The 27,421-nt window shown below is 38.5% G+C and overlaps 2 protein-coding genes across 2 annotated transcripts; one reads left to right on the top strand and one right to left on the bottom strand.

Moving 5' to 3' along the window:
* The first annotated feature begins 2,627 nt into the window (after positions 1-2,627).
* LOC108252265 (fatty acyl-CoA reductase 1-like) lies at positions 2,628-5,394 on the top strand. Its single transcript, XM_017443637.2, has 3 exons — positions 2,628-2,910; positions 3,359-3,473; positions 5,239-5,394. Exons 1-3 carry the CDS (start codon positions 2,810-2,812, stop codon positions 5,392-5,394), a joined length of 372 nt encoding a protein of 123 aa, XP_017299126.1. The 5' UTR covers positions 2,628-2,809.
* Positions 5,395-11,502: 6,108 nt separating this feature from the next.
* LOC103508175 lies at positions 11,503-23,326 on the bottom strand. The gene is made up of 2 exons (XM_017443636.1): positions 21,761-23,326; positions 11,503-11,598 (listed from the first exon to the last, which is right to left on the bottom strand). The coding sequence occupies exons 1-2, from the start codon at positions 23,324-23,326 to the stop codon at positions 11,503-11,505; spliced, it is 1,662 nt and encodes a 553-aa protein (XP_017299125.1).
* Positions 23,327-27,421: the final 4,095 nt, after the last annotated feature.

Raw genomic sequence — 27,421 nt, 5'->3', positions numbered from 1 at the left:
GACAGGATAGAAGAAAGCCAGCCGTTCCGAGAACGAACATTATCCCATCAGGATAAAATCCGCCCCGGGCGGGAATCGGACCCACGGCCTAGCGCTTACAAGGCAGACGCACTACCAACTAAGCTAACTAGGCTGGGCTCCCAGAATTTAATATTTGTATTTGTAACCGGGTGTTAGGGTACATTACCTTCAGAAACAGCTTCCTCTCTTCTTCATTGAAGTCTTTGTTGGCAGACGCACTACCAACTAAGCTAACTAGGCTGGGCTCCCAGAATTTAATATTTGTATTTGTAACCGGGTGTTAGGGTACATTACCTTAAGAAACAGCTTCCTCTCTTCTTCATTGAAGTCTTTGTTAAGAATGTCCCACAGCCACAGTACGACCTTGTGACTGTCATGAAATCCACCGTAGTACACAGTGTACCTTCTCAAGTCTGTGAGGTCCAGAGGTGAGTTGTCTCCAGATATCAGTCTGCAATAGGGGGAACTATTGTCTGAAAGGTACTTTTTTTTAAATTCATATTTCCGAAAATATAGGTTAAAAAAATAATAATCGAGAATTGCTTACTTGATTGATGCAAAAAATCATTGAAAATTAAATCCAATTTTTTTCATGTAATAAATGGCGAGAAAACGGCAGAAAGGAAAGCGGTTCCCTAATATCCATAAAGGATACTACACCACTGTCTACTACAGACTACAGATTTACAGAAGGGTTAAGGTAAAGGTGACTTCTGTAAAGGGTTGAAGTAAAGGTGACTTCTGTAAAGGGTTAAGGTAAAGGTGGCTTCTGTAAAGGTTTAAGGTAAAGGTTAAGGGTTAAGGTAAGGATAGGATAGATTGACAAAACACAATAGTGTTACAAACACTCGACGCGGGAACACCGAGCGCTGAAACACAGAATAATAATTTGGCATCTCATAATGAAAATAGAAAACACTGAGGGTACAATAATTACTCCTGGAGAACAAAAATATCGCTAAGATGGTTAATTAACAGCTGTTCTGTTGCTGATGGCAACTGGGGTAAAGGCAATAAACAAGGATTTCTTCTTCTTCTTCTTCTTCTTCTTCTTCTTCTTCTTCTTCTTCTTCTTCTTCTTCTTCTTCTTCTTCTTCTTTATCGTATGGACGTTTTATTTTTTTCAAAGGATAAACATAGAATACAGAACAAAGGAACATTTAACAAAAACAAAAGAAATAATAACACTTCTATCTACTTTTAGAGGTAAACTCTACGACCCCGCTGAGTGAGGATTGGGAGTTGAGGGGGATGCCCCCGTTCCATCATATTCATGCAGGATACCAATGGAGTGAGCTCAGGATGAATAGGACCTCACAAGTTACTCAGGTAATACTTTGAATCTGGAAGTTGGTGGTTCGAAACCAAGTCATAAAATTTATCCTAGTGTATATAGCGGGGAACGACATTTGTGACGAGGAGTTATCACACTAGGCTTGCACGCAGGAGGCCCCGGTTCGATTCCCGGCGGGGCCGAGGTTTTTTTCGGCTCTGTGCTTGGAGTTCGGCGTGCACTCAGCCTCGTAAGGACAATTGAGTAGCTACTTTAATCGAGTAGCGACCAGTGGCGGCATTACCAGTGTAAAAAGATTATGGAAATTGATTTCAAAGGAATGTTGTGAAGGCACTTAGTAATGTTGTGATATCCACGAAAGTTGTGAAAAACCTCTGCTTTACCACAAACAATTTGAGATTTGATTTTTACTTCCTATTACTACATACTAGCTATACTAGTAATGAAAGTAGCTTCGCTATACTAGTAATGAAAGTAGCTTCGCTATACTAGTAATGAAAGTAGCTTCGCTATACTAGTAATGAAAGTAGCTTCGCTATACTAGTAATGAAAGTAGCTTCGCTATACTAGTAATTCTTCTCTTTTTTATAAAAAAAAGTTTTGAAATGGTTCTTTTTTTTTTTTTTTTTTTTTTTTTTTTTTTTTTTGTGAGTATTGAAGTTTGGTGATCTTCTGTTTGGTAGGGACTTAGCCCAGGTGGTAACGCGCTTGCTTGCCATGTAAGAAGTCCCAGGTAATCAACGTGATGGCTGACTGAAACTCTGATACGCGTGCTAATAAGAGAGCAAAAAAAAAAAAAAAAAAAAAAAAAAAAAAAAAAAATCCTGAAACAAAGTAACAAACATAAAATTCACTATGCATTCAGACAAATTGCCATTTTCGCCTTTTCTGAAAAAAATTTCAGATTCTTTTCAGCAGGGGATGGGGGATGATGACCCATTTTTCCAGTTTTTTTACCCTCCGAAAACTCCGGAGAGGGAAAAAGTGAGAATTTATGCATACCCATTTTAAAATTTTATTAGGAGTGGGGGAAGTCTAGGTACACTCGTGTCTACCCACAGGCGAAATTATTTTTTTACAAAACTAGATCAAAACTTTTCTGTTAGAGGTCTTCCTCCCTTCTTCTTGAGGTGCCGTCTCCGTTCCGGAGGTTGGCAAACATCATGGTTATTCTACACGTTATCCATAACGTATAGAAGTATTAGACCGAAATAGTATGCATAACGTTAGCAGTATTATGTATATTATAGAAGTATTATGATTTATGAGAAATAGAATTTACAATTTAACGGATTTTTGTCAAGTGGGTTGGGTGAGCACTTTTTAGGGAAATAGAATATGCATAGGTAACTCTGATATTATTTTTTATTGTTATCTGGGACTGAGTAGTATCTTTTTCGTATTTATTTTATTTTTAGGCAAAGTAAAAGGGTACCTGTACAGGAGCTGACTTACTAAGATTATAGTCTACGACGCTACCTATTGTCGTTCAACATGAGAGAGTCACCAATACAAGCATTCTACAGGAACAAACAAATTTTTGTCACAGGAGCAACAGGGTTCATGGGGAAGGTTTTGGTGGAAAAACTCCTACGGTAAGGCTTGCTTCACAGAAGAGTGGCGTGAGTTGGCGCATATTGACTGCTTTTTGGCGGCTTTCAGCTCTAGTGACTAACCTCCGAAAAAGTTTTAATATGTAACCCCCAAAAAAGTACTTTTCATAAACCTCAAAGCAAATTTCTACTTTCTATAGCTTTGCTATATCACGTGTTAAATTTCCACCAAATTGCCAGTTCGGAACTTTTTTTTAAGGTTAAATCTTCAGACACTTTAAAATTTAAATGATTTTCCTTGTTACATTAACATTACATGAGGAGTATTGAGATGGAAATTTTTCCATAAAAAATTGGCCGCTCGCCGTATGCGGCTCGGGACTTTTTTTTTCAAGTACGTATTCCGCAAATGTAATAGAAAGTCGTGTGATGTTCACACCAAAAAATTTTATGCACTACAATCATTTATACTCCATACTATGTATTACAGATCATGCTATCAACTAGACCAGATTTACCTTCTGGTCAGAGAGAAGAAAGGAAAATCAACACAGGAGCGATTTGAAGACATATTTAGTAGCATTGTAAGTCAGTTTTATGTAGAGGTAAGAAGTAAAAAATGGGTGCGGGAAATGACTTTTCTGAAATGTCCATAAAAAACTCACATGTTTATTGTTAATTGAGAAAAACCTGCCGAATCGGTTCGTGTAAAGATACACAGGCGTGCTTACTGGAACTTGGCCTGGCGCACTGCCGTGCGCTCAGATAGACAAATAATAAATTTAAACTCGGTAAATGGTTCTCTCACTTCTCACCTTATGTGGTACTAAATATTTTTTTATTTTTATTTCTTGTATAATATCCACCTAATACCTCTATCCTATACGGTATGTCTTTTATTTTGTCAATCTTACGCAATGTCACCCATAAAGTCACCCATTTAGTCACATGGTGTCACCCAAAGACCACGGCCCCATGGGGATTTAGGGGCCCATTAACAGGATAATGGGATCGGCCCAGGTGACTTGTGACTTTGGTCCTGCAGTAAAATCAGATTTTTTTTTTATTTATTTTTATTTTTTTTTTGTCAACTCTGGGAGCACCGATCTTGCCATTTCTCGAGAGATTGGACCAGCTTGTTTAAACATCCTCAGGCTGAGTGCAACACGAGGCTGAGTGCAACCTGAAATAGCTAACAGCTCTGAACGGTATAAACTGATTTAACTAGGTAAAAAAAAAAAAGTAAAAAATCTTATATGAAGATTATAAATTTTCGAAAATTTGAAAACATCGAAAAAAAAGTCTCGACACGTTCTTATTTCGGAGTGAAAAAAAGGCGGGAAATTTCGAAATAAATTAAAGCAAATAGATACTAAAGACGTTTTCATTGAAAATTTACTTATTTAGTACAATCGCCATTTATTCCAATTTTATTTATTTGACCTGTAAGGAAAATCATGCAAAAAATGGAGAAGCTAGGTAGATATTTATCTAGTTCATTTATTCAAAAAAGGTAGAAAGTAGACCAGCTTAGTCTGGCTGGGAGACTTTAAACAGGGAGGATACCAGGATACCAGCCTGAAATTTCCCTTGATAAGGAACTAGCAAAGGTGCGAAGGGCATCCACTCGTAAAATTTTTGTAGCTAAAACCAAATATCAGTCCAAAGCAATCACCCTTGCAGCGTTTCTCAACTTCAGTGATTCATCGAGAACTCGTGTAGGTATTCAACGTGCTATTGTCCGGCTTGACGTAGGTACCTTATGGTGTGACTTGTTTTGAAATGTGACTAAGCGCATTCGAGGGTTTGACTTCATGCTCATTCGAATTTCTGCTTTGATGAAAAAATTTGATGTGGTCAAAGACATTGTTTATTTATTGAAATCCATTTCATATTTTGTTTATTTTCATATGGAATGGCGATGGTGTTGGAACGTGGGAAAAGAATGCGGCGGTCACCAAAGACGTGGAAACATGGGATTAGCAAGAAATTGATTACAATACATGCATCATGCATCAAAACAGTTTCCAAAATTTTCCACTTTTGATTTGTTTAACATAACTGTTAAGCTAACAGGCTGTTAAGTTGCATTTTATTTGTATAGGCTTAACAGGACTGTTAAGTTAACAGGCTGTTAAGGTACAAGCTGTTAGGGGCTACAAAGAAGGTTGGTGATTTGTTGTCCACTGAAAAGAGTAGTTCTTTTTACAACTCACTTACTCTTTACATAGGTATCTCTATACTCTAGATAAACTGACTAGAGATTAACTCGACTCAAACGAGGACGTTCCATTCAGGAGCCAACTCCTAATCGAGTAAGGAGACGTGACTCATTCATCAAAAGGTAGCAAAACTGTTACTGCTCCCTAGACTAAGGACCAAAAGGTCAACGTACTAGAAGTTAGAGATAACACCAGGTTATCTGCAAGTATGATTGCAATGGCATCTACAGATGCAGAGGTGGAGATTCTAGCCTCGTACACACTGACTGGCCCCACTCGTACTTGGATAAAAATGAGATACTGAAATATTGGACGCAAGTTTATATTCAAGAAGAAATGGAAAATATGTAATGCTCGTCCAAGACAAATACGACAAATTCAAATAAATATGCGATGAAGAAGATAAAAAAGAAGAAGAGGAAGAAGAAAAAGTAGAAGAAGGAGGAGGAGGAGGAGAAGAAGAAGAAGCGAAGAGGAAGAAGAAAAAGTAGAAGAAGGAGGAGGAGGAGGAGAAGAAGAAGAAGCAGAAGAAAACGACGACAACGCAAAGAACAAGAAGAAAACATTTCAAAAGATGAAGATAAATATCAAACATCACCCATCATCAATAAGAACTAAATCGTTCAATAAGAACCAACCCGTTCAAGTTAAATAATAAATAATCAAGTTAGGTATCAAGTTAAATAATAACTGATTGAAAGACATGAAAGATTCAAGACGTTTGAATTAGACAACCACAATGTTGACATCTTATGGATAAATCTTCACAACACTTCTATTAAATCGAAGAGAGAAGGAAGACAGGATAGGAGAAAGCCAGCCGTTCCGAGAACGAACATTATCCCATCCAGGATAAAATCCGCCCCGGACGGGAATCGAACCCGCGGCCTAGCGCTTACAAGGCAGACGCGCTACCAACTAAGCTAACTAGGCTGGCTCAAAACAATTTACAAACGAAAATAGGAGGTTGTTCTAGCCAAATTACAATGAAGATACTTGACATGTACTTAGAAGATCTTGGAGCAGCGTGTGTCGCTCCATTTCTCCGATATCGCGCCCGAGAAGAACTGAAACACGTAAAAATTTACCGCAGCTAGTCTAAAGGATGTCTCCTGTTTGGGGTACCTACGTAAACAAAGATTAGGACCAACATACCTAATAGTCGTATTTCATTTTCCTTTGGTTCCTAGCGCCCTATTAGAAGCTCCGACCCGAGGCTAGATGACCTCCCCTGTGAAAGGCCCTCACCGCGGACTACGCAAATGAAGATTTTGACCTACCTATTCCTATGTCATTTTCCTTTTGTCTGGGGAAAAAAACGGCTGGTTCCAGGCCACCTTTAGAAGCTCAGGCCCGGGGCCGAATGACCCCCCTATGACAGGCCCTGACCACGGATGTCATCTTTGTTATATCTTCTGTGGTTCCTAGTTGAGATAGAAACATCTGTTTTTTTTTTGTCTTCTTCGGAAATCTTCGGACTATAATTCCGAATGCTTTGGAATCATAATAAACAAACACCGGCTTTTCAGTCTGCATTTGAAAGGAGCAAAAGATACACAAGTTCCTAGGCACGTCCTACCGTAACGCCTCCTATCTGTAAAAATCAAGCCGACCGTAGCGAGTAAATCTGTAGCTTCATGCTGGACATGAATCCTACCGTATCGCCAGATTTAAGTTATATTTCTCCTACCATAATGGCGGAACCATGATTTCATGTGACACATGAATCTGTCCGCAAAAGGTTAAATAGCGAAGAGAAGAAGAAAAAAGCAGCAGCAGAAGAAGAAGAAGAGAAAGATGAAGCAGAAAAAGAAGAAGAAGAGAAAGATGAAGCAGAAGAAGAAGAAGAGAAAGATGAAGCAGAAGAAGAAAAGAAAGATGAAGCAGAAGAAGAAGAGAAAGATGAAGCAGAAGAAGAAGAGAAAGATGAAGCAGAAGAAGAAGACGAGAAAGATGAAGCAGAAGAAGAAGAGAAAGATGAAGCAGAAGAAGAAGAAGAAGAAGAAGAGACAGATGAAGCAGAAGAAGAAGAAGAAGAAGAAGAAGAAGAAGAAGAAGAAGAAGAGGAAGATGAAGAAGAATTAAGATTAAGAAACGACGACAAATTAGGTACAAGTTAACAAATCTACCTATCAGTGTCTAAAATGTAAAATATTCGCGAAAAACAAACAGATGAAAGAATATTGACCCAGCCGTTCCCAACTTACGGTCCGTCAAGCTTTTCAGTGCCCCCCTTGGCCCTTGGGGAGCTTGAGCTAAGACACTAGCTCATGGGAACTACTACTAAATACTTGCATGCCCGTAAAAAAAATCTGGTGTGAACATCACACGAAAACCGCCAAAAAACGGTCGAAATCTGCCCAAAAGCGGTAAAAATACCGCCAACCGCAGCACCTATCTCAACCTTGCTGCTGCAACACAAAACGATTACATTACTTTTCTTCCTATAGGATAAGGAAAGTAATAAGACAATACTTGCATGCCCGTAAAATAAAATATGCAATGGGATCTACCTAATATTAAACGACAGTAAACAGTATAGAATATTACCACACATTATTCACCAATCCAGTTACAAACCATACTCGACGGAGCTTAACTTGAGTTTTTCAGCCTTCAAAGAGGGCCCTTACCGATTTTTTTTTTTTTTTTTTTTTTTAATTTTTTTTTTTCGCCCTTCAAAAGGGGCCCTTCCCCTTTTTTTTTTTTTTTTTTTTTTTTTTTTACCTCCGGGCCCCGGGCCCCGTGAAATTTAGAACATTCACAAATGTGGGCCGCGACAAAAAAAAAGTTGAGAAAGGCTGAATTATTAATCCCAGTATGTTTACGCATTTTAAGCAGACAAGAATTGCTAGTAAATTACATTTGCACTCTTCAAGCAGAGCACATTGTTATTTTTAACTAGTTTTTTTCCCTCCTTTTCTTCTTCTTCTTCTTCTTCTTCTTCTTCTTCTTCTTCTGCTTACAGTAAATTCAGTTAACGAGCCCCAATTTTCTGCACTCGTGTCAACAATGTATGTTAATGTTCAAACTAATAGGTACAATTGGAGCGTTTTGTTTAAAAAGGGTCAGAGAACAAAATCGAGTTTTGAGTAAAAGAAAGTTTGTTGTATTTTCCTTTCGGAATTTCCCCCTTTTCTGAAACTCGTTTCCCCTCTTTTCCCTATGGTTTTAGAACACGTGCTAGAACGCCAAAAGAGAAGAAACGAGCTTTAGAAGATGTAGGGAAGCCAGCCTAGTTAGCTTAGTTGGTAGTGCGTCTGCCTTGTAAGCGCTAGGCCGCGGGTTCGATTCCCGCCCGGGGCGGATTTTATCCTGATGGGATAATGTTCGTTCTCGGAAACGGCTGGCTTTCTCCTATCCTGTCTTCCTTCTCTCCTCGATTTCGGGACGATAAGACCATAGCAGTTAAAGTTCCCTCTGTCAAACCTCTTAAAAAAAAAAAAAAAAAAAAAAAAAAAAAAAAAAAAAAAAAAAAACAAAAAAAGCTTCGTTAGGAAAGTTTCCGCCCCTATCCGGATTCCAAACTCGGCACCTTCAAGGTTGCGATCAGTGCTGTTGACCACTCGGCCACAGAGGTGAAAATATTGGGAGAGATTTCACAAAAACTCTCGCTATCTTTGGCATAATTGAAGATATCAATATGATTCCTTTCTGGAGCTTATTCCCACACAATTCGCATTAGAAAAGCCTTTTTATCAAAAGGGCGGGGCGCGCGGCAGAAAGACCCTTCTGTATAAAGCGTTCAAGTGTACTCGTATCTACTTTTATTGTTTGCAACATGTCAATTGTCCATTATAATTATACAACAGAGGGGGTAGGAAAGTAAGTAGGGTCAACCATTGTCAACAACCTGGACAGCATAAGCTACAGAAAAGGACCAATTGCCCCAAAAGCAACGATCGCACATTTTTGTTTTTTGAATATCCGCGCTAAGGATATGCTCGATAGGTAGCGCTAGTGTTGAGGCCGAGTTCACACTATCCACGCCTCGGTTCGTTATCTAAACTCATTTGTATTATGATTTATGTATAGGTGCGAACTTGTGGACCATGGCGAACTTTGGGTCACGTACCTTACAGATCTAAACTACCTGTGACGATTCCTTCAAAAGAAGAACAGTCTTGACAGTTTACAACCAACTAAAAGGGCTTCTTCCTTTTTCATCTTCTTTCCATCCTCTCTGCTCTGTCTCTCTCTCTCTCTCTCTCTCTCTCTCTCTCTCTCTCTCTCTCTCTCTCTCTCTCTCTCTCTCTTTCTTTCATTCTTTCTTTCCACCGGTGCGGTTTTTTTTTCTTCCATTATAATAATAATAATAATAATTTAACAATCACAATTTTAGGTAAATAGGTATTCAACATAAAGATATAAATATTTTGGTAGATACTTATTAATATTCTTAACAATTTTATTGTAAAAAAAAAAAAAAATTAAAACTGAGTCAAAAATTCACCATAAATTAAAGTAATAATTGTCTAAAATGTGCTATTACCCGCCCTTCCCACGCAAAATCATAACAACTAGTGATTTTAAAAAAAAAATAATTATATATATTTTACATAAGTACATAATTTTTATAAATTTTCGAAAATTTCACATCGAAAAAAAAAGTCTCGACACGTTCTTATTGTGAAAAAAAGGCGGGAATATTTGAAATAAATTAAAGCCAATCGAGATACCAAGACGTTTTTCATTGAAAATTTAGTACAATCGCCATTTATTTCAATTATTTTGACCTGTAAGGAAAATCTTGAAAAAAATGGAGAATCTAGGTAGGTAGGTAAATGCAAATACCTGTTTAGTTCTGTTATTCCATTGCTTATTCACATCCAAGTACTTCTGAGTAGGACTTCCATTGACAAATTACCTCCCGTAACTTTAGACTGCAGTTCGTGATTATCCTTATCCAGATGTAAGATAGCTACACATGTATACAGGGTGTTTAAATCAAAAGTGTCTCGAACCTGTAACTCCTTAACTGTAAGTTGAACAATCTTGAGTCAACCTAGTTAGCTTAGTTGGTAGTGCGTCTGCCTTGTAAGCGCTAGGCCGCGGGTTCGATTCCCGCCCGGGGCGGATTTTATCCTGATGGGATAATGTTCGTTCTCGGAACGGCTGGCTTTCTCCTTTCCTGTTCTTCCTTCTCTCTTCGAATTCGGGACGATAAGACCATAGCAGTTACAGTTCCCTCTATCAAACCTCAAAAAAAAAAAAAAAAAAAACAAAAAAAACAATCTTGAAAGTTGCACCAATCGATTCCTCGTCAAAAGTTCCACAAGAGAGAATGCTTAGTAGACCCGAAAAATGTACGGGGGACTTTTATGGCGTAAAAAAACCGATTTTACGGGTTAATTTCCCATGGGGCACTTTTAGGTGGAACACCCTCTATGGATAGTTAGCTAGATGTAGTTATACGGAGCTTTGCTATCTTATTTATACAAAACAGTAGGCAGTCACCTGTATTTAAAGTCAATATTTAAGGGTATTTGAGTAAATTTTGAGTGTATGGCCGCCATACACGCCCTACATGGACGCTACGCCACTGTTCTTCTTCATTGTTTGTTTCACCATAACTCTCTAACGACCTCTCCCATTTTGGTGAAATTTGGCAAAAACGTTCAACATACATATTGAAGGAAATTTCCCTCATTACATCTTGGGCCAGATCGAGCTTTTCGTTTTTACAGTTAACTGAATCACTAGAATTTTAACCTTTTGCGTACAGAATCAATTTCACCAGAATCGCTCTTACGGTAGGATTCATGTCCCACATGAAACTCAAGCGTTGTTGTTACAGTCAGACGTAAACAAAACATTTTTTTCAAATACGGTAGGATTCATGTGAGACATGAAACCTCCGAAAAGCGATTTGAGGTAGGCCCCCCCCCCCCCTCCACAGTCCTCTGTTCAACGCCTCCTCTCTTCTCCATCCCTACTCCCTGAATTCCTCTTGAACCTGGGTGTCTGCACCTTAACTTTTTGGTAGAACCGTAACAACATTTCAGGTTGGCCTGGCCTTACGTATAAAAGGCCTAACGTGTTGTTAGGAAATCTATAATCTCCTTTCTTGGTAGCGTAGTGGTCAAGACGCTCGCCTGGTAATCAGGAGGGCGTGGGTTTGATTCTAGCCGAGGTATGGAATTTTATCCTCATTTATTTGAGAATTTGACCACATAATAATGGAGCTCTAAGGGTTAGGTGGTAGAGAATGCCTAAGGCGTTAACCTCGCCTAGTGGTTGCCTTCCACTCAAGAGTCTATTATTATTATAAGTACGTATGTACGAGGCCAGATTCTCCACCTCTCTATCTGTAGATGCCATTGCAGTCATACACGGAGATAACCTGGTGTTATCTCTAACTTCTAGTACGTTGACCTTTTGGTCCTTAGTCTAGGGAGCACTAACAGTTTCGCTACCTTTTGATGAATGAGTCACGTCTCCTTACTCGATTAGGAGTTGAGTTGGCTCCTGAGTGGAACGTCCTGGTTTGAGTCGAGCTAATCTCGCACTAGAAATGGGGAGATATTATGACGTAAAGAACTAAAGACTGAGTGAGTGAGTGAGTGAGTTAGTTAGTTATAAAAAAGAACTGAATTCCTTTCGGTGAACAACTCAGGAAATGAGTTCGACTATGGGTTTCACCAACCTTCTTTTTTGAAACTTGGAGTGGAAGAACTCTATCATTGAGTTCCTTCCCCTGAGCTTCCCGATATAGAGTTCAATATTTGAGTTCCGGAACATGGTTACTCGATTGGGCTTCGGGCACCCTAGGTTTCTTCTCAGTGTAACAGCCTGTTGGCTTAACAGTTTTGTTAAACAATTCAAATTGAAGTAGTGAAACTTGTGGAAATCGTTTTGATTCATGGCTTAACAGTTTTGTTACACAATTCAAATTGAAGTAGTGAAACTTGTGGAAATCGTTTTGATTCGTGTAATCAATTTTATGCTAATCCCAATATTCCGTGTCTTCTGTGACCGACACATTCCTTTCCCACGTTAGAAAACCATCACCATTTCATATGAAAATAAACAAAATATGAAATGAATTTCAACAAAATAAACAATGTCTTTGACCACATCAAATTTATCGTCAAAGCAGAAATTCGAATGCGCTTGGTCACAAGTCACATCATCATAATATCATCAGACCAAGTCACAAACCAAGACACTTCGCGTCGTGGCGATAGCACATTGAAAACACCAGTTCGCGATGGACCACTGAAGTTGAGCAACGTTGAACATGGTTAGTGTCCGGATGGGTAACCATCTCACACAAAAAGTCCAATCCGAGGCTTGGGTGGTAAACCCATGAAATTCGTGAAATTTCGGTCACTAAATACCATATTCAAGAAAATAACAAAAAAGTAAAAAAACCCAAATGCGTTTGGTCACATAATATATAACATGATGTGACCAAACCATTTAGCCGCAGCCATCTGATATGATCCGCAAAATCAACGCAATCATTACACAGTATCGCAACCATTACACAGTATCCCAACCATTACACAGTATCACAACCATTACACAGTATCACAACCATTACACAGTATCCATGTTAAACATATAATGAACATAACAAAGTTATGCAGAAAGAGTAAAGAGAAAAAACTGCTCGCAACATGTGGAAAGATTAGACGGACATAAATTAACACAAAATCTGCTAGGAGTTGGAGTCCGGCCAGTAGCCATGGCAATCTGATAAAGAAAAACATATTGGACAGATCAATAATATTGCAACGACCATTGCGATTATGTAGATTATCAATTGATATCTCATTAGGAGACTTGATCGGATAGGACGAAGAAAAACAAATTCCATCATATCTCAAATCTTGCAGACTCTGACAGATTGGATTTGGGTGAACTTGCTTGGGTGCGAATGCGAAATAGAATGGTGCACTTGCTTGGATGCGAAATAGAATGGTGCACTTGCTTGGGTGCGAGATAGAAGTGCGAAGTAATACCTATATATACCTGCCTTGTGGATCCTGCACAAGTAGGGCAAGCCACTCACTTCAGGGGGTGTCCCGGCGTCCCGTTCAGTTTTTCATTTTGGCGCGTTTTGTCCCGAATTTCCGTTTTTGTAATAGGCTATTACCTATTTATTTGTTGTCGTTTAAAATTCGATTTCGAAGGCGTATAGACATTAAGCATACACATTTTATCCATGACCACAGTACCACAGAAGAGCCAACTTTAGATGAACAAGTTATAGTCCTATAATAATCTCACAGACCCATCACAATCTTGTGGTCGCACATGCACTAATTGGAAAAGTCTGAAATAACAAGATACCTGGAGACGAACACAAACAAGCTTCATGTCCTTTTCAATCAAACACGAAATCTGATTGATCCATCAACATGTGAAAAATAGATTCTTGGATGGAGAATCGAGATCCAAGCCAGCGCCAGATGAAAATATAATCATCAAATCATCTGATTTTGCTGGATCATTGGATTAGTTGAATCATTGGAGTCAGGTGGTGATGAGAAACGGAGTTGGAGCCAAAAAGTTGGCCCTAATTTGACAATTTCTTTCCTTATAAGTCGAAGGTATATCGGTAGATGTGTGTTGAGGATTACTGAAATGTGCCTTTAAATTCGTTTAGTAGATTTAAATTCTATTAGACGAACAATAATGAAGGTAACTGATTTGTTCTGAATGCACTTACATCTGATCAATAGAGACTTGAAGACGGCTCCATTAAATTCGTTTAGTAGATTTAAATTCTATTAGACGAACAATAATGAAGGTAACTGATTTGTTCTGAATGCACTTACATCTGATCAATGGAGACTTGAAGACGGCTCCAAAACAAACAAACAGACAGACATACAAATACGTCAATCTCAATGGATACCCTTAACAAACTGAACATATTCAAATTATAAAATAAACATGGACAGTGGTCAGTAAACAGGCCCTGAACTACTTACCACAACTAAGAACCTCTCCTCATAATACTACGTCAACTTGGATAAAAATGAGATACTGAAATATTGGACGCAAGTTTATATTCAAGAAGAAATGGAAAATATGTAATGCTCGTCCAAGACAAAAACGACAAATTCAAATAAATATGCGATGAAGAAGATAAAAAAGAAGAAGAAGAGGAAGAAGAAAAAGTAGAAGAAGAAGGAGGAGGAGAAGAAGAAGAAGACGAAGCAGAAGAAGAAAACGACGACAACGCAAAGAACAAGAAGAAAACATTTCAAAAGATGAAGATAAATATCAAACATCACCCATCATCAATAAGAACTAAATCGTTCAATAAGAACCAACCCGTTCAAGTTAAATAATAAATAATCAAGTTAGGTATCAAGTTAAATAATAACTTATTGAAAGACATGAAAGATTCAAGACGTTTGAATTAGACAACCACAGTGTTGACATCTTATGGATAAATCTTCACAACACTTCTATTGTACCGCGGACAGGGGCTTTTACAGCCGGGGTCCCGGGGGTAAGTCAGAAAATGGGGCCCCTACTCACAAAACAATTTACAAACGAAAATAGGAGGTTGTTCTAGCCAAATTAGAATGAAGATACTTGACATGTCGTACTTAGAAGATCTTGGAGCAGCGTGTGTCGCTCCATTTCTCCGATATCCTGCCCGAGAAGAACTGGAACACGTAAAAATTTACCGCAGCTAGACTAAAGGATGTCTCCTATTTGGGGTACCTACGTAAACAAAGATTAGGACCAACATAGGGTAAGTGTACCATTTATTCGCCCACCTAAAAAACGTACCATTTATTGGCCCACCTGTACCATACGCCACATAAGTCTGAACTGGACAAACTTTTTCAAGATCCAATTTCATCAAAAGAAAGGGCTTTAAGACTGCTATTGAACCAGTGCTATTCAAAAATTGTAGTCATAAAAACAAAAATTAGAAAAATAAATGTGGGCAGGTGGGCCAATAAATGGTACGTTTTTTGGGTGGGCGAATAAATGGTACACTTACCCTAATAGTCGTATTTCATTTTCCTTTGGTTCCTAGCGCCCTTTAGAAGCTCCGGCCCGAGGCTAGATGACCTCCCCTGTGAAAGCCCCTCACCGCGGACTACGCAAATGAGGATTTGGACCTACCTATTCCTATGTCATTTTCCTTTTGTCTGGAAAAAAACGCCTGGTTCCAGGCCACCTTTAGAAGCTCAGGTCCGGGGCCGAATGACCCCCCTATGACGGGCCCTGACCACGGATGTCATCTTTGTTATATCTTCTGTGGTTTTTGGGGCCCAATGTCAGATTGTCATCGACATAACAAAACTATTGACGGATGAGTCAATAGGTTGTGGTGACGGGTACTTGAGACCAAACCCTCGGGATGCCCTTTCATAGAGAACACATGCGTCGAGCTGAGAGCTGCAAACGGATTTTTTTATTGGTTACCAGATGAAAATATTCAAAGGCAAGGCATTGATTGTAATAGCCGCCACAATCAGTTTTTTTTTCTTCTTTTTTTTTAAGAAGTTTGACACTGCTAAAGAAGGTTTTATCGTCCCGAAATCGAAGAGAGAAGGAAGACAGGATAGGAGAAAGCCAGCCGTTCCGAGAACGAACAATATCCTTTCAGAAGGTGGGAATCGAACCCGCGGCCTATAGCTTACAAGGCAGACGCCACAATCAGAGTTTCAAACTTTGTGTTTGACTCTTGGCTCTTGGATTATCTGATTGGTTGATTTCGAAATATTCAGCCTAACAGATTGCTAAATCTAACACTTGTATTTATGAACAAGAATGATCGTTCTTAGATCAGTCTCAAGTCAAAATTGACCAATCAAATGCCTTGAGACTATGCTTAGCACGAACTTAAGAGCCAGCATTTTGTTCATAAATATGGGTGTAAGAGTCAAATCGAGTTTGAACTCAGTCCCGGCCAATCACCAGGTCCTTTTGGTAACGAAAGGCCTCGTTTTCCAGACAAATCTGTCGTTGAATATGATGTGATCAGACAGCTTAGATATGATAAAGCTATTCTGCATATGTATCTGCAGAGATATGACTATAGAGACTTGAAGAGATATCTGCAAGAAATAAAGAAGAAGAAAAAGAAGAAGAAGAAGAAGAAGAAGAAGAAAAATAGAGATTTGAAGAGTGCACAACATAATCTGTTAATTCTGACGCTGCTCTGGAGCGTGATCTGTATTTCTTCAAAATTGGCAAATCCCTGCGACCATCAGATAACAGACATATATGTCTACTGACATATGTCATATGGTTTGTAGTTTCCAACTTTCCAAACAACAATGATTCCAAATGAAGCTTTCGCTAAATTAAGGAGCACCGCGCGCCGTAACCCTCTGCCCCGCCATGTCGAGACAGTTTGACCGTGCTACCAAGAGACATTTCTGTAGATTATGCCTCTAATCCAGGAAAATTCGAAACAATCTGGGATTAAATTTGTCTTAAAAGCGAGAATGACATGCCCTTAAGCATTGTTAAAGCGCTTGAGGGTATGACGCTTAAGGGTAAGACAAAAAAAAGCTTTCTGAGTTTTTGGAGCTTACAAAATCCGGGTTCAGGGGTTCCCAGTTCGCGCAACTAGAACTAAAATAGGGAAAGTAAAAACTATAGGTACTCATAAGTCTAATCTTCTGTGGTTTTTGGGGCCCAATGTCAGATTGTCATCGACATAACAAAACTATTGACGGATGAGTCAATAGGTTGTGGTGACGGGTACTTGAGACCAAACCCTCGGGATGCCCTTTCATAGAGAACACATGCGTCGAGCTGAGAGCTGCAAACGGATTTTTTTATTGGTTACCAGATGAAAATATTCAAAGGCAAGGCATTGATTGTAATAGCCGCCACAATCAGTTTTTTTTTCTTCTTTTTTTTTAAGAAGTTTGACACTGCTAAAGAAGGTTTTATCGTCCCGAAATCGAAGAGAGAAGGAAGACAGGATAGGAGAAAGCCAGCCGTTCCGAGAACGAACAATATCCTCTCACTGTTGTAAGAATTTCACTGTTGTAAGAATCTCACTGTTGTAAGAATCTCACTGTTGTAAGAATCTCATACTCGTATTTATGAACAAGAATGATCGTTCTTAGATCAGTCTCAAGTCAAAATTGACCAATCAAATGCCTTGAGACTATGCTTAGCACGAACTTAAGAGCCAGCATTTTGTTCATAAATATGGGTGTAAGAGTCAAATCGAGTTTGAACTCAGTCCCGGCCAATCACCAGGTCCTTTTGGTAACGAAAGGCCTCGTTTTCCAGACAAATCTGTCGTTGAATATGATGTGATCAGACAGCTTAGATATGATAAAGCTATTCTGCATATGTATCTGCAGAGATATGACTATAGAGACTTGAAGAGATATCTGCAAGAAATAAAGAAGAAGAAAAAGAAGAAGAAGAAGAAGAAGAAGAAGAAAAATAGAGATTTGAAGAGTGCACAACATAATCTGTTAATTCTGACGCTGCTCTGGAGCGTGATCTGTATTTCTTCAAAATTGGCAAATCCCTGCGACCATCAGATAACAGACATATATGTCTACTGACATATGTCATATGGTTTGTAGTTTCCAACTTTCCAAACAACAATGATTCCAAATGAAGCTTTCGCTAAATTAAGGAGCACCGCGCGCCGTAACCCTCTGCCCCGCCATGTCGAGACAGTTTGACCGTGCTACCAAGAGACATTTCTGTAGATTATGCCTCTAATCCAGGAAAATTCGAAACAATCTGGGATTAAATTTGTCTTAAAAGCGAGAATGACATGCCCTTAAGCATTGTTAAAGCGCTTGAGGGTATGACGCTTAAGGGTAAGACAAAAAAAAGCTTTCTGAGTTTTTGGAGCTTACAAAATCCGGGTTCAGGGGTTCCCAGTTCGCGCAACTAGAACTAAAATAGGGAAAGTAAAAACTATAGGTACTCATAAGTCTAATTTTTTGCACTCTACGCGAAATCAAACTGTCAAATTCATAACACGCGTCTGAACTGTCTAGACGTTAGGATTATGTCAGACAAGACATCAAGGCAGTCTGTTTCAATCTCAATATCTCACTCTGATGAATTTGTCGGAAGCAGAATTGCATCAATGAACGTGTCAGACACATTACGGTAGCCGAAAGTGCCAATAAATCCCCCCCAAATGGAACACTCTGATCCCTAATCTCGAAGATCTTGATGTTGCTCGTAGCGACGCTGTCAATCTTAAGGTGTGTCCAGACAGAGTCGACTGCGTCGATCGACGGGATCGACTATGAGTGGACACAGCTTTAGACCGACCGATCACGGGTCATAACTACCTATATTGTAAATGTGTCTGAACCGTCTACACTAGTTCACTGAATTGTCTATATAAGGCCATCTGAACACAAGTCGTAACGCTAAAGTAAAGGTGCTACTAGGTCAAAGTTGACCGAAGGCCAGATGAAAGGTTTTTGGAAAAAAATTTCATAGTAAGGACAATTTTCATTCAGACGATGTCAATCGATCATAGATAGTGCAAAAGCTCGCACAGTTTTCCTCGTATTCACAGTACAGAAATTTTACCTAGTACATAGGTAATACATACCTACTTTAGCTTCACACGTACCTATACCATTCCGGTCGTAAGAAAAGTCGTAGCGACCTATGCTCAGCGGGATTTATTCTCACAGTTTTCTGAGAAGACAAGATTAGCTTGATGAACGTTACAGGTAAACTGAGAAGTGCCAAATGCAGCCCATCAACATCAGTGTCAGACAAATCAACCATGTCACGAAGAGACAATGAAATGTGCAAACTTATGTCACCATCATCAATGTCACTTTGTCATTCGGGGGATTAGCCTTAACCAGACTGTGGTATTTGGGCTGCGTTGAAAAGTCCGTGTCGAATTGTGTCAATGAACTTGGGATGAGTCGATTTGCGATTGCAGGATTACCTCTCACAGAAAGTCGCGGGGAAGTCTCTTGCGGAACCCAACTTGCTGACAGTAGACACAGCTTGCTTGAGTGATGCTCGAATATTCGGTCCCTAAATCCCAAAGAAGAACTCATCCAACATAATATAGTACAGTGCTTCTCAAAGTTGTTGCCCCACCGCACACTTCTCAAGCCTTCAATCTTTTCGTGGTATCTTTGAGAAGCACTGATCTAGTAGATAACCTCAGATTATCTGAGCCGTGGAATCTAAGCTTTACACATTATTCCCAGTACGCAGAAAGCCTAATGTGACTGAGGTGTAAGGCAACTCCCATCTTGTGGGAAATTCTATACAAATACGATGAACAATAGAACAAGTGCAATTTCCGCTGATTTCTATGGAAGCCTTCAAACATCCCTTTGTGATAAGTCAGACCCTGAAACAACCTTTGAAATTTTAGGACAGCACTCAACACCTCATCAAAGGTACCTAAGTTATTTGAGGTCAAAATAAGAAGGAGAAGAAGCCAGAATGCTAGAGTTATAAGTTATAAGAAAGAAAATCTGGAATGACAGTGGTTGCTTATGTTGGTTGTTACATGACGGTTGCTTATTGGTTGCTCATGATGACAGAACATGGCCATTGGTCAGATGGTCACCAAATGGTCAAGTAACCAACTTATTGACAAAATTGATGTCCCTCTATTGTGTTCCCATTGAAATGCCACCGTCCAGCGATTATTGACAGAAATATGTAAGAGTTTGAAGGGCTAAAAGAGCATATCTCAGCGACAGGGGACAAGAAATGGAACACGAATTTCAATAAACACATCAAATCGAGTGGTTTACGTGAGATGTCTTTGGCACTTGTATTGTCTGTACATACAAGACGGTGTCGTGAATGATGATGATTGACAGTGGAAGCGTTTTAAGATTTGACACAACATAAAAATGAAACGAAGACACAGTGGTTTTTTTTCTTCAATTGAACTATCAATTTGTGAACACTTTATTTGATTAAACTTCTTTCATAAACTTGTGACTGCTAACAAATTTCTAATTACTGGACTATTTACTTTCTTACAAATCTTCTAAATGAAAAACTTCTAATATCTTTTTGGGAAAAGCTACTAATTTACGTCCGTCTACTACCAGGACTTTCTGCTAACTCACTATTAGTTTACAAAACAAAATCTGCTGATGGAAAATCTACTCCTTTGCTCGTTGGCAACATAAACATCAGCTGTCTAATTAAATTATTCTTAATTAACTATTTCTAATTATAAAACACTTGCTAAAACACCTAATACCTAACTTGTATCTAAAACTCGCGCTGTTCGCGACAGACGGTACCTACAGTATTGTATATTAGAAGACTTAGGTGACATCTACAATTCTGCACTAACAGTGGTTGAAAAGACTTATGTAACAGTAGAACAGTACTTGAAATGATGACTTGTTAATGGAAGAACCTACAAGTACAAATGGAAATATGGGAAGTACCTCAACAAAGAAACAAAGAGAATAATTCCGAAGTAATACGGAAAGATATTGATGTGAGAGACAACCTTTTGTTGAGGTCAGACTTGATGGCATCTCGTCTTTTTAGCAGGGATTTCAAAGAGCTCTTTAGTTGCTCTGGCGCGTCTACCTGTCAGTCTATCTGGGGGTGCTCTGAAATGGTTAGGTGATGTCCCAGACCATTATGGACTGTAATGTTCTACACTCGGAACAATTTTGCCAAAATTTCAACAAAATTGTAAATTTCCACGAAGATTGGCCTGAGAACATAAATTGCCAATGTCTTGAGATAACATCTGGTACATTAATTACAGTACATGGACAGTTACGGTCACCTTAATGAACTCATCAACTGACTTGATATTTCCCAGATTTGTTCTGTCACGAACATCAAGCAAACCCATTACAATTGCCTACAAGACATCCTAACCAAAAAGTTCGGATACACACTAAATACAGTATGGTTTGAAATTGTTCTTAAAAAAAAAAAAAAAAAAAAAAAAAATTTTTTTAAAAAAAATAAAAAAAACATTTCAAACGAATATAAAACAAAAAACTGTGATCATTTCCTCAAAATTTAATTTAAGAAAATATTATTGAATCATAAATAATGAAAAGGGACAATAATTAAATGGAAAATTATAAATAAAAAAAATTATTATTTCATATTTCAATCAAATTCGAGAGGGTAAAGGGAACCAACTGGACGAGTAATAATATTACCATTTGAGATCTGGATGTCAACAGTACCTACATTCTTTTGTCTATTATAGTATAACTTTCTGATGACTCCATAAGGCCATTTTGACCGAGTTAATTTACCTTCTCGAATTAGAACAACTTCTCCTACTTTAGGATCTAAACTGTTCACTTTACCTTGTGAAAACATAACCTTCTTTCTCTCTCGCAGAGAACAAATATACTGCTTTGACCAATGCCTCCAGAAAAGCTCTAAGTATGAATTTCCCTTTTTCCAGAGGTCGGCCACTTTACGAAAGGTCAGACTTTGGGCTTTGTCATTGGTATAGTCACCGTCTTGTGACGTAAGCGTGTCCCTTTTGATACCGAGGAAGTGATTGGGTGTAATAATCATATCTTCCTCGCCATAATAACCAAGAGGACGGCGGACCTGCTATCTATAATGCTTGCGAAACATTCCCAGAACTCACTATAACGCTCTGGTTTCGAACCATCAAATTTAATCAATTCTATTTTGGGAAGAAAACTTGCTAGATTTGGATATGTAGAAGAGGAAGGAGGGTACTTTAACTGTGGATTTTGTACCTCTAATTCTAATTTCTTCAGTTGTAACTCTTCTAGTTTTATCTTGTCAGTACATTCTGACGTAGCTATTTCTGCCTCCTCTATTGTTGTGTGTAGTGAACTATCTACGTATTTCAAACATCTATAAGCCAACAAAGCTCCTAATAGTTCAAGCCTTGGTAAAGTAGGTTTTTCCTTGGGGGCTACTCTAACTTTGGCAAATAAAAGATTCACCTGTGATCCGCCACTTTGGATGCATTTTAAATAGACGGCGGCAGAATAACTTGAAATACACGCATCTGAGAACGCATGAAGTTCATAACGTACATTAGTCATATGTAAGTTTATATTACGTGGGATCGGAAACTTGGCAGCTTTCTCTACGTCACTCACGATTCTAATAAACTGATCTGAGTCCTCTACTGATAATTGTTCGTCCCAAGATTTATTTTCCGTCCACGCTTTTTGTATCAATATTTTGAGTGCTATCAGAATGGGAGACCAAAGTCCCAATATATCATAGAATGAGCTATATGCACTCAGTAATAACCTCTTGTTCACTTGTTGATTGTCATAGTGAAAACTAAGTTTCATGGTCAATGTATCACTACTAGTATCCCAACTAACACCTAGGACATTCTGTACTTCTTTAGAACTAGTTATCTTGGGATCTAATCCCTCATAGAAGCTAGAATGTTTTACACTAGTACACCAAGATCTAAGATTCAACCCTGCTTGGCTGAAGATCTCTCTGGAAGTGACAACTAATTTCTCTAACTCTTCTTCACTACCTACACCAGTGACCAGATTATCTACATAAATGTCACTATTGAGTTTGGCCGGGATATCACCTGTGTACTTAGTTAGGTGAGTAGATATTACCGCGCCTAATAAGAATGGTGATGAGCTAACACCGAATGGGATACGCGCATGACGTAGGATTTTAATATTATCGTCAGTAACATCTTTGTTTATATCTTTCACCCAGACGATCCTAGTAAAGTCCCTGTCCTCTTCGTTGAGACCAATGCAAAGAAAAGCTTTCTCTATGTCTGCTATAACACCATATTTGTGCATTCTAAATCTCAATAACAGAGATCCCAAGTTTTCTAGAAGGACAGGTCCCCGATATAACATATCGTTTAAGCTATGACTATTTTTACCACTTTTGCATGAGGCGTTCATAACAAAACGTACCTTAGTGGTCTCACTTTCCTGCCTCACTACGGCATGGTACGGTAAATAATGACAAGGTACTTTATCACCTGGTTCTACCTCCTCTAATACTCCTCTCTTCATTTGATCATTGAACGTATCCTCACATGTTTTCAAAATGCCGTCACCTTTGTGCCGTTTTGCTAATGATTTGAGGCACCCTATAGCTATACCATAATTAGAAGGTAGATCTCGACTATCGTTAACCCATGGAAAACTAACAAAGTACATCTTGTTTTCCTTGTCATAATTCAACGTCTTTTCAAACGATTCTAAGGCCAAATCATCGCTTGAAATACTATAATTATCTTTAATGCCCAGGGTTTCTAGTGACCAAAACTGTTTAATGTCATGTATATCTTGTAATGGCATTTCAGTTCTAGTAAACAAATGATAAGCGATAAAATTGCTCACGTGACTATCATCACTACTATCTGTATTTCCTCGGTATTTACCGTTCAAAATAAAACCAAATGAGGATTCTAATAGGTATAATTCTCTATCTATTTCTATGGGTACTCCTTTAATGTGAATGATGATGATTGACAGTGGAAGCGTTTTAAGATTTGACACAACATAAAAATGAAACGAAGACACAGTGGTTTTTTTTCTTCAATTGAACTATCAATTTGTGAACACTTTATTTGATTAAACTTCTTTCATAAACTTGTGACTGCTAACAAATTTCTAATTACTGGACTATTTACTTTCTTACAAATCTTCTAAATGAAAAACTTCTAATATCTTTTTGGGAAAAGCTACTAATTTACGTCCGTCTACTACCAGGACTTTCTGCTAACTCACTATTAGTTTACAAAACAAAATCTGCTGATGGAAAATCTACTCCTTTGCTCGTTGGCAACATAAACATCAGCTGTCTAATTAAATTATTCTTAATTAACTATTTCTAATTATAAAACACTTGCTAAAACACCTAATACCTAACTTGTATCTAAAACTCGCGCTGTTCGCGACAGACGGTACCTACAGTATTGTATATTAGAAGACTTAGGTGACATCTACAATTCTGCACTAACAGTGGTTGAAAAGACTTATGTAACAGTAGAACAGTACTTGAAATGATGACTTGTTAATGGAAGAACCTACAAGTACAAATGGAAATATGGGAAGTACCTCAACAAAGAAACAAAGAGAATAATTCCGAAGTAATACGGAAAGATATTGATGTGAGAGACAACCTTTTGTTGAGGTCAGACTTGATGGCATCTCGTCTTTTTAGCAGGGATTTCAAAGAGCTCCTTTGTTGTTCTGGCGCGTCTACCTGTCAGTCTATCTGGGGGTGCTCTGAAATGGTTAGGTGATGTCCCAGACCATTATGGACTGTAATGTTCTACACTCGGAACAATTTTGCCAAAATTTCAACAAAATTGTAAATTTCCACGAAGATTGGCCTGAGAACATAAATTGCCAATGTCTTGAGATAACATCTGGTACATTAATTACAGTACATGGACAGTTACGGTCACCTTAATGAACTCATCAACTGACTTGATATTTCCCAGATTTGTTCTGTCACGAACATCAAGCAAACCCATTACAATTGCCTACAAGACATCCTAACCAAAAAGTTCGGACAACAAAATTGTAAATTTCCACGAAGATTGGCCTGAGAACATAAATTGCCAATGTCTTGAGATAACATCTGGTACATTAATTACAGTAGGTACATGGGCAGTTACGGTCACCTTAATGAACTCATCAACTGACTTGATATTTCCCAGATTCGTTCTGTCACGAACATCAAGCAAACCTATTACAATTACCTACAAGACATCCTAACCAAAAAGTTCAGTTACACACTACCTAAATACAGTTGTGGTTTGAAATTGTTCTAAAAAAAAAAAATATGTTTCATAGACAAGTTAGAAAGAACTGTATCAACGGAGACAGTCCCAAAATCGAGAAGACAAGAAGGACAGGATAAAAGAAAGCCAGCCGTTCCGAGAACGAACCTTATCTCTGGAAGATATGAGATAAGATAAAGCTCGGTCCGGGCAGGAATCCTGCAGACGTGCGACCTAGCGCTTACAAGACAGACGTGCGACCTAGCGCTTACTTTCCGGACTAACTAGCATGGCATACGCTTTAAACCCCCATCAATCAATATTCCTAGGCCTATAAATCCTATAATACGAATTATCGGCTAATTCTGCTTACTTATCTTACAGAAGCTGCAGCAAATCTTCATTAGCATATTCTGAGAAATATGAAATCATCCACGGCGAGTCACACGTTCTGTCCCATTGTACAACTACAACGCTACACTACAACTACAACAGTAAACTAAACAAATTTATTGAAACACGTAAACAAACGAGATGCAGAAAATGACACAGAAGACATGCGGGGATTTGTGGCGTTCAGCGTGGAACTTCTCAAACTGCAGGTAGGTACGTAGAATGAAGGAGAAAAATTACCACCTGGATTATTTGGCTATAGTTGTCGACCTCATTTGAGTGGGAAAAGACTTGGTAAAAGAAGATTGTTGGGCTATAGACCACTTTGAAGAAGACCTAGGGGAAGAAGAAAAATTATCCTGGTTGGGAGACTTTAGAAAATGGTTTGCACAATCCTCAGAACAGTTATTCAGCCTCAGAACAGGCCGAGAACAAAGAGCAAATGGAAATCATGATCGCCAACCTTCAGTAGGACGCAATACTACAAGAAGAAGATTTAAGAGTGCGTTATCCACAAACATCAGAGGACCAGTCTAGTTACCTTGAATAAGGTATCTTGTCGATCCTAGCTTTGATTAAAATATCGATAAAAGTCTAGCAAATGCCTATAAACTTACCTGATGAACTCTGAAACCTTAAACAATTAGTCAATCACACAATATTTGTGTGCAATTTCACGAATTCACGTTATCACTTGAGCGCATAAGTGATCCCATTAATCAAATGTCAACAAGACAAAGAATTTAACAAATACCGAACTAAATAGTCTAAATACCTAGTTTTGTAGGAAGAAGTGGGGGGATTTTGAGACAGAGCTTTTTGAAAACATGTAGATATTAGGCTGCTAAAATATCCTTATGAAAGACATTGCCACAATTCTGACGGACAAAACAGTTTTAAAGGAAAAATCTAAAATCTGGCTCCTTCAGAAAGTTTTAAAACCTTTGAAGTTTAAAAGAAATCACCCCAAACTACCCTAGGTTATCATTCTTCTCACCTATTTATTTCGTTCATTTGTGTTTTCTTTGCATTACAATATTTACTTGTATAATACGTTTTTGATTAATTCTCTGTCTCAGTAATGCAATGATATCAAATTCATGAAGTAATTTAGTAGATACATACCCGCAGTTCGTGGAGTTTATTAAAAGTGAATCAAACTACCAGAGGCGTGTCATCTGTATAAGCTAGGAGCAGCACCCCTCTAAGGGGTTTTCTCACCTCCACTACTCAAGATCCTGCTCATTTACTTGTACGTCCTCTGTTGGAGAAACCCTGCACGGAGCTAGATCTTTTGCATGCTAATGAAACGGCCATCCAGACTGATCTTTTCTGGATGGACAAAATTTGACGAAAGAGCTGCGGGACACGGAAAGAGAAGTAAGTCTTCACTACTTAACATTTACCAAAGATAAGCGTACATAATAAGTGATTATCCAAGCTGGATTCTAAAATTTCCTGAGGTTCCGTAGATTGGAACATATCACCTGACGCATGCCATTTGTCACTATTATCACTGGATTCTTAGCTTCCCCAATTAAAAATCTCAAACCACTCCACTGCTCCAAACATAATTCCACTGATTTCCACTGAAACATCTTGATTACTCAACCTGGATTCCAATATTTCCAGCAAGATCACCAGTAGATGGGCCAACTGTCTCTGGATTTTTAGCATTTAATTTTCTTTTACCCTTCTAAAAACCTCACGACAAGCCACTGCTCCACGAACATAATAACACTGATTTACTCTGAAAAATCCTGATTATTCAACCTGGATTCCAAGATCATCCGCAGATGGACCACCTTATCTTCCCCTTTCCAAAATCTCACGCCACACCACTGCTCCGCGTATAATAACACTGATTTACACTGAAACATTCGCGATATCGTGTACACACTACATCAAAGAGGCGTCTAAGTTGTGAACCAGCGTGTACTTATTGTTGTGTCTAATAGAGCGAGGTGCAGATATACTAATTGCTTGCATCTTTTGCTGCAAGTATTGTTTTGCTTTATGTGACCGCCGCCGCACAGTAGCTTTCACCCAGATGCCAAAACCTGTGAACTATGTGGATACTGGGTCCGAGGGAAACCGAACTATGGCTGTTTAGTCTGGTGATCCGATTGAAACAAATGGAACAAAAGTTTGATTCGACTCGAACTTTCGGAGAACCTGTAGAAATCCTTTCAAGAAATTCTCGGTTTTGTGATTATGGTTTTACACAAGTGACAAACCAGTTTAAAGTAGTTTTAGGCTGATCATTTTC

Source organism: Diaphorina citri, unplaced genomic scaffold, assembly GCF_000475195.1.
Source record: "Diaphorina citri unplaced genomic scaffold, Diaci psyllid genome assembly version 1.1 scaffold375, whole genome shotgun sequence".
Lineage (NCBI taxonomy): Eukaryota > Metazoa > Arthropoda > Insecta > Hemiptera > Psyllidae > Diaphorina > Diaphorina citri.
This window is presented reverse-complemented; position numbering and strand designations above follow the sequence as displayed.

Bases quoted from the DNA above. Each gene is read 5' to 3' on its own strand.
- LOC103508175 (XM_017443636.1), bottom strand. From the start codon at position 23,326: ATGCCATTACAAGATATACATGACATTAAACAGTTTTGGTCACTAGAA. The intron at 11,599-21,760 runs GTACAAAATCCA...CCCCATTTCTAG, and splicing joins TGAAGAAATTAGAATTAGAG to TGCGAGATTAGCTCGACTCA.
- LOC108252265 (XM_017443637.2), top strand. From the start codon at position 2,810: ATGAGAGAGTCACCAATACAAGCATTCTACAGGAACAAACAAATTTTT. The intron at 2,911-3,358 runs GTAAGGCTTGCT...TATGTATTACAG, and splicing joins TTGGTGGAAAAACTCCTACG to ATCATGCTATCAACTAGACC. The intron at 3,474-5,238 runs GTAAGAAGTAAA...ACTGCTCCCTAG, and splicing joins TAAGTCAGTTTTATGTAGAG to ACTAAGGACCAAAAGGTCAA.